The sequence below is a fragment of the Streptopelia decaocto genome (genome assembly GCF_964273445.1).
Source record: "Streptopelia decaocto genome assembly, chromosome: 7".
Classification (NCBI taxonomy): Eukaryota; Metazoa; Chordata; class Aves; order Columbiformes; family Columbidae; genus Streptopelia; species Streptopelia decaocto.
In genome coordinates, this window is record NC_138661.1 from 2495086 (window position 1) to 2503192 (window position 8107).

Consider the following 8107-nt stretch of genomic DNA (forward strand, 5'->3'; position numbering starts at 1 on the left):
CCTTTCCAAAAGTCTTTTTTCCCCCCAAAAAAGCAGCCGTTTCACCCAGTGGCTCTGGGGACGAGGTGCAGGGAGGCGGCAGCCGCCCACACGTGGCCGCCCTGGTTCTCGGCGGTTTCCTCTTCCCCAGCGGCGGCAGAAGCGGTTGGGTTTGACATCCCCCTCGCAGCGGGGGCAGGCGGTGACAAGGTGGCGCAGGGGGGTGACAGGACCCGGCCGTGCCCCTGCCAAGGTCCCTGCTGCCCAATGATGTTCACAACTTGAGCATCACACGCCTGAGGTCGAGGGCAGTTGGCAGCTGCGCGCGGGGAGAAGCACAACAACTTCCTCCCTTCTTTCTTCCGAGATCCGAAATTGCACACCCCGTAGATAAAATACAATGACTCTGTTGGCACGAAACCCCTGAGAAACGTTGCTCCCCGCTCCTGGGGGTCTGCGGACAGTGAGGAGGCTGCACCCGCAGCGAGATGCTCCAGAAAACAGCGCCGCTCTCGCTCCACCCCCCCGCGGACACTCCTCTGAACAAGGTTCCAGCAGGGAAGCCGTGCTGGTGTAAACACACCAGTAAATACCTTCCTGCAGGCCACCGGCTAATTAAGGAGCTCTTTTCATTAACAAGTGAACAAATAATGTGTGCGGTTAGGACAAATTACATTCTCGCTTTGCCGCGTGATCACTCATCAGCGCTGTTGTGCTTCGCAAGCCAGGGCAGAGTTTTATGGAGTGTGAAGTTTGCGAGGAACGTTCTTACCGGAAATAAAGGAGCCCCAGCTCGGGGCAGCGCCTGCAAACAGGCTCCCCCAACCCCAACAGCCGAGGTTTTGAGAAAACCCAGCAGATATAGCTTAAATATTGAGGTTTCTGAAGCAGGGAGCACTCGAGCTGCACGCAGTGCGAATGAGACGCTCAGGAAGCAGCCGCTGTCATTGGGTTGTGCAGCAGCTCTGTCGCAGCAAAGCCAATGTCACAGCAGAGCCACCGTCACCACGGCCGCTTCACTACACAGCAGAAGCGAGATTTCCTTTCAACCCAAACCTCAAAGCCACCACTGTGCAGTAACGGTGAGGAATACCAACAGCTACAACAAACCTGTGCACCAGAAACGTTTGGTGTCGAAATTTAACGCTGCAGATCCTTATACCAGCAAAGCGCAGGTGGAATTAAAAGGAAGAACAATTTGGCGGAGGAACCACCTTGTGTTCTCTGTGCAGCACGTACCATCAGAACATCCCGGATGAGACACCCAGGACCTCTGCGCCACCGAAGGGACACAAACCACAGGCTAAAAAACCAAACCCACCATCTGAGACCCATCTCAAGTGCAAAAGTTTTATTGTCCGGCTACCTGGGGCTGCGGGATAGACCCGCTCGCAGCTTTCTCCTCACAGAGCCGTCGGTTCTGTGTCCTGGGATCTGCTCCGTGAGCGCTCGGGAGCGCAGGGAACCAGAACAGGCGCCCAGCACCGCGCCGGGGGAAGCTCCGGTTCCTTTTTCTGCCTCGGCCTGCAGGCATCAGCAGCTCATGTCTGTCCCGGTGGAACAGGGGATCTGTTGTAACGAGCCGCTTCTGCAGCCTCACGCCAAGTCCACGGTCACGAAGCCGTTTTCTGCAGATGAGTCACAAACCACAGCGCAGACGGTCCCCCTGCGGTGTTATTCTACCCCCTCGCCCTCTTCTCCAGAGCTCTACCGGCTGCCAGAGGACAGATAATGTGGTCAGAGACCTCATGACGGAAAACTCTGCAAAAAGATTAAAAAAAATATCTTAAAAAAGCGTATCGGTTTTTAAGTGGGCCATTTTTGCTTAAGTGCCGGGCCCACACGTTGTGTCAGCACAATATGCTTTCTAGACGCATAACTGTCTGCTCCGTCAATTAACCAAAAAAATTATCTACCCAACTGTGATGGGTGCAAAGTACCAGCTCGAGAGAGAGGTTTTGGGGAGAGGACTGTACAGTGGGGACACAGTAATAAACCAGCAGTGGGCTTGTTATTTTTATTACTTTGGTGCCTCAAAACAGTGTTTCAGGGTCAGTTCAGAGCTTCGCCCCCGGAACGCTCACACTATGCACAATAAACAGCAGCTCTGGGAACTCCCGGCAGCCGGTTCACAGTATCACAGTATGTCTGGGATCGGAAGGGACCTGGAAAGGTCATCCAGTGCAATCCCCCCATGGAGCAGGAACACCCAGATGAGGTTACACAGGAAGGTGTTCAGGCGGGTTGGAATGTCTGCACAGAAGGAGACTCCACAACCCCCTGGGCAGCCTGGGCCAGGCTCTGACACCCTCACCAGGAACAAGTTTCTTCTCAAATTTAAGTGGAACCTCTTGTGTTCCAGCTTGATCCCATTACCCCTTGTCCTATCATTGTTTGCCACCAAAAAGAGCCTGGCTCCATCCTCATGGCACTCACCTTTTATATATAGATATTAATAAGGTCCCCCCTCAGTCTCCTCTTCTCCAAACTAAACCTCCCAGCTCCCTCAGCCTTTCTTCATAAGGGAGATGCTCCACTCCCTTAATCATCTTTGTTGCCCTATGCTGGACTCTCTCAGCAGTTCCCTGTCCTGCTGGAACTGAGGGGCCACAACTGGACACAATATTCCAGGTGTGGTCTCCCCAGGGCAGAGCAGAGGGGCAGGAGAACCTCTCTGACCTACTGACCACCCCCTTCTAACCCACCCCAGGTACCATTGGCTCCCTGGCCACAAGGGCCCAGACCCACCATTTGCTTCCTGTGGATGCTCACGATGTGAATGTCCTCGCTGCGATACTCCTCGTCATGCTTCTCCAGGGGAATTCTTTCCAGCTCAAAGTCCGTCTGAAGCAGCTGGTGATCAGAGGACACGCAAAACTGAACACAATCCAAATGACACCGACCGCCCTTTTTAATTAAGCTCGTTCAGTTGAAAAGCTCCCACAATGTATCGCACGAGGACAAGGAGCCTCAGGAGGCTGGAACCACCGCGCTCTGACCATTCCACTAAAGGCCTCTACAAACCATTTTTGCCCCCGTGCAGCACATTGACCCTCGTTTTAACCACTACAGACATCTTGCAACATTTAAAAAAAATCCAAAAGCTTGTGATAAAACATTTGGCTTCGTCCGATCTCCACGTTGCTGAGCCAAACCACAGCACCTGCTGTGTCTGCCAACCCTCTCGACTGCAGGGGGGGAAACAAAATCAGACTAAAAAACCCCAGCATCGACTCCACCGTGTGCTCAGATTAACTTGGCTGAACCCTGGCAAGCTAAGGAAGGAAATAAATTACAAGCACACAGAAATAATCCAGAAACACCCACACCTATTGTGTTTATTGTGGGAGCGGCACCTCCCCAGAGCCGATCTCAATCGCAGGTGCCCTCCTCGCAGTCAGGCCCCCGCAAGAGTGCACGGCTAATTGTCAAAAGGTGCTTTTATTAACACGTACTAATCACCCTGGAATTCTTGCCCTTCCCCTTTTTTGTAGCAGTGTTATTATATACACAAGGGCGGCTTGTACGCAGTGCAGAGTTAAATCCTGCACTGACCGTCATCCCCACAACCTCAGGAGGGATTTGGCTGTTACCCGTGTTCCTTGTCTTCACCTGCACAGAAGATACAGCTGGACTATTGAATTATATCATTTATTAATGCTCTCTTTGTAGAGAGGGGAAATTCTTGCAAAAGGAGCTACATCGCTTAGCAGGGAGTCCCGAACTCTGGTTTGATTTTGACAGATATTGCCTCGCATACTGTGGCCCTTTGGCAAATCTGGAAGGTATCGCAAGCCAGAGAGGTTTTTAACAGCCAACGCAAGTCCAGCTGCCTGGATCAAAAGCATCAATCCAGTTAAGATTAGTACAGCCAGAAAGGTTAGTTTGACCTTTTGAGAGAAGGAAAACTCAGTAAGTGTCCAGAAAAGTCTCCACTGGTGAGCTGGACAATAACTTCAAGAGTCACCATCCAAATTTTCTGCTCCATCTAAACGTGCTTCTCCTGCTACCAACTCTACTTTGTGCAGTCAGCCCGGATTTGTACGAGTAGCAACTCCCACTGACGTTCAGCCGATCCAATACAAAGCTACTTTCCTCGTGTTCACAAAGCGCGTGCTTCCAACACTTACCTCAAAGTATTTTCTCTCAATTTCAGGGTTCTTTCCCACCGTCCTCTGTTCGTAACAGCACAGGACACACGTGTCAGGGCCCGTGAGGTCTTTCAGCGTCTTCAGTAACGGTTCCAACGACTGCCCAAAAGAGGTTAAACTTTATTTCACTAGTACGATACCTTCTAACTACAAAAAGTCTTCACCCAAGAGAGAAGTTTCCAGTTTTGCTTTCCGGGGAGTTATTTTTAGTGCTTTATCTAGGACAAAAGGAACATGGGGCCAAGCTGGGAAGCTGAGGAGAAAGTGAGACTGCACAGGAGTTTCACAGTCTGACCAAAACTGAACCAGCACCAAACCCCCATTGCTGAGCGGGCATTTCCTTGAGGTGTACAACGACTACCTCTTGATGTGATTGAAAAGCAAGACGTTCCTCAGCCGTTCTTGGAAAATGGCTCAGATCCAGACCACCATGCACAGGAACAGGTTCACGTGCAGGCGCAGGGGGCTACAAAACCACCGACGGGGCACCAGGACATGGCATTTTTTGGGTCATTCCCCCTTTTTTGCAGCTCCCATTAGCTCCATCCTCGAGAGCTGCAGCCCAGGGCATGGGGCAGATTCACAGCAGCCGCTTGGCTGGGACGTGATTTCTCCCTCTCCCTTTCCAAGGGAAGCGTGATGAGAACCCAAGCACTGCCCACAGGGCACTGTTAATATCATCCGCTGATGCGTTAAGACAATAACACTGATATCATTCACAACGTTTTGCTTTACACTCCGTTCCCAACGCAAAAAAAGTTCCCCCCAGTATTAAGTGATTTTTAAAAATATAGAAGAGTCCTTGGCCGAATGTCAAGTGGCCCCAAACTGGTTAAAAATACCTTTTTCAGCCTGGTTCTACACATTCCTATAACCCACGGGGACCAAACACTAAACCCTCACCCTTCCCAGGGAAACTTTGGACACAAGTTGTGCAAAGTTTCATTTACCTCCTCGTAGTAAATGCAATCAGCCATCAGTATATAATCGGGGGGAGGCTGGAATTCTGTTACATCTTCACCCCTGAAAAGAAGAAAAAGATGAAAAGCTTCAGTAATAATAAGACAAGGAGGACTGAGCATAAAGTTTGCTATGTTCTGATACCGAGCTTCACTTTCAAAGCGGCGTTATCAAGTGCATTGGGTGATTTAACAAAGCGAGAAGGGTTGAACAGGAGCAGTAAAGGATCATACAAACCATTTCAGTACCTTGGCTCGGACTGACCCTGTCACCAGATGTTTGTTGTTTTCTATATTCACCCTCAGCAGCTCCTGCAGCTCCTCCAGGTCTGTGACCGTCACGTCTGCCCTGGAACACAAACGGGGAGGGTTACAGCCCAACCCAACCCCCACAAAACACACATTTATAAGGTTTCACGTGGAGAATATAATAAAGAAGGATGAGAGGTGGGGAAACGCGGGGCGGCCGCGCTCACCCCAGCGTGGCCGCCATGATGCCCACGGCGCCGGTGCCGGCGCCCAGTTCCAGGACATGGCGGCGGGCGAGGGGGCAGCTGCCGGTCTCCAGGAACTTGGCGAGCACCAGCGCCGCGTCCCACACCACGCAGCCCACGCCGCCCCGCGCCCGCTGCTCCAGCCGCAGGGCCGGCCCGGCCCGCCGCTCCAGCTCCCGCACGAAGCCCGCCATGGCCGCTCCGAGCCGGCGCGGCGCCTCCTCCGGGGCGGGCCCGCTCGGGGAAATGGCGGCGCCGGCACTGAGGCGATGGGGCTCCCCCGCCCCTCAGCCCCTGGATGGCACAAGCCCCCTCGGGAGCGGAGTGAACCGCTCCATAGCCCTTCCTGACCAAGTCTTTGTGAAGTGTATAAAAGCACACTCAGAGCTACACAGAAAAACGGAGTTTTTACTGTTTGCTGGCAGCACTGGGGATCTTATTTCTGCTCATAAATATCTCAGGGTGGGTGTCAGAGGATGGACCAGACTCTGTTCAGTGGTGCCCAACGCCAGGGTGAGGGGCAACGGGCGCAGACTGAAACACAGGAGGGTCCATGTGAACACGAGGAGAAACTTGTTTGCTGGGAGGTGCCAGAGCCTGGCCCAGGCTGCCCAGAGCGGGTGTGGAGTCTCCTTCTCTGAGACATTCAAACCGCCTGGACCCACCTGTGTGATCTGCTCTGTGACCCTGCGGGAGCAGGGGGGTTGGACTGGGGTTCTCCAGAGGTCCCTTCAGCGCAAACCACTGTGATTCTGTAAAGCTGCAGCATTAACTGTCCGGGTTCTTGCAGGTGTGAATCCCAGAATGTCAGGGGTTGAAGGGCCCTGGAAAGCTCATCCAGTGCAATCCCCCCATGGAGCAGGAACACCCAGATGAGGTTACACAGGAAGGTGTCCAGGCGGGTTGGAATGTCTGCACAGAAGGAGACTCCACAACCTCCCTGGGCAGCCTGGGCCAGGCTCTGCCACCCTCACCAGGAACAAGTTTCTTCACAAATCTAAATGGAACCTCTTGTGTTCCAGTTTGTACCCATTGCCCCTTGTCCTATCACTGGTTGTCACCCAGAAGAGCCTGGCTCCATCCTCCTGACACTCCCCCTTTCCATATTGATCCCCAGGAATGAGTCCCCCCTCAGTCTCCTCTTGTCCAGCTCCAGAGCCCCAGCTCCCTCAGCCTTTCCTCACACGGGAGATGCTCCACTCACCAGCCATTGCTCGTGGGGGTGTTGCAGCCTCGTGTGTTCCCCACAAAGTCTCATTTCCATGTCCAAACCACCACATGCAGGAGCTCACCTGGCAATCAAGTCAGCTCTTCCAGGCTTAGCCCATTAGACTAAAGAAGACATTAAACACCAGCCAGAGGAATGACAGCCATGAAGAAATTTTTCTGCATGCGAACTGGCTGGAAGTTAACCCACAGTGATTAAAAATCCACTTCACAAGTTACCCAGTGGAGCCTGTAAACCCTGCGGACACGCAGTCCCACCTGAAGGCGCAAGACTGCTAGAAATAATGGGTGTTGTAGGCCCTCATCCAATATTTAAACTTACAAAAAGGTTTTTAAAAAGCAGCTGAATATGCACCAACATTTTTAAGTACAAAGGCTTTTGATTTTTTTCCTTGGACATGTGGAATTAAGTTTTTCTTGCTTAATTTCCTATAATTTCTTCCTGATTCCCCTTCCTTTCCCAAGAAGGAGTTACTGTGTTTGGTGGGGATTCCAAACGATATATTCAGATTTGCGGCGTATTTCTGAAAATTAGAGTAAAACTGGGAAAAAGAAAAGAAGCAAAAGATGCTTCTTTTTGTCCCTTCTTGGTTTCGACCAGCTGTAGCCATGTCACAGCATCCAGATAAGTCATTCTGGCTTCAGGGTGGGGGGAAATGCTAAAACTCAATAACTCACCACTGGAAACAACTGGGAATACGTTCATTTTCCTGTTCTTTTGCCTTCACATGCAGTTCATCTGCACTTTTCGGAGGGAACTGCCTTTTCCCACCCTGCAATTTCACATTCCCCCCTCCAGCTCTTTATCATCCATCTCTCTAATTACGGAATAACTGCGGTGTTAATTTATCGCTATCCTGGCGTCCCCTCGAATGGTGCTGCTGGGAATCCAGCTGCCCCCAACCGCTCCCAAACCAGGCCCAACCTGCAAAAAACCCACAGGATCTCTTTCCATGTCCAGTTCTGAGCACAAGCTTAAAGCTCAGGGCTTTGCTGAGTCAGGACTAAAATAGAAAGCTATAATATATTTTAATAAGGGATATTGAAAATGCTGCCGGTCTAAGCACTGGTACAGGAAGGTATAAAGCTGACGTCTGTACAGGGTGTTTCAAAAAGATGGACTCAATGTGAAATGCTTTGAAATTGGGTCCATCTTTCTGAAACACCCTGTATATTGTAACATTTCGGAGAGTTCCCCCGCCCGCAACGACACGCAAAATGTAAAATCTGGAAAAATATTACTCATCTTTCATCAACAGCTGCTGGTGAGGACTTCGAAACAGTGAATACAGGGAAC

The 8107-nt window shown here is 51.4% G+C and overlaps 1 protein-coding gene across 1 annotated transcript; it reads right to left on the minus strand.

Moving 5' to 3' along the window:
* Positions 1-1093: 1093 nt before the first annotated feature.
* Positions 1094-5806, minus strand: VCPKMT (valosin containing protein lysine methyltransferase). Its single transcript, XM_082059005.1, has 6 exons — positions 5566-5806; positions 5328-5438; positions 5081-5153; positions 4110-4229; positions 2728-2832; positions 1094-1740 (listed from the first exon to the last, which is right to left on the minus strand). The coding sequence occupies exons 1-6, from the start codon at positions 5775-5777 to the stop codon at positions 1726-1728; spliced, it is 636 nt and encodes a 211-aa protein (XP_081915131.1). The 5' UTR covers positions 5778-5806; the 3' UTR covers positions 1094-1725.
* Positions 5807-8107: the final 2301 nt, after the last annotated feature.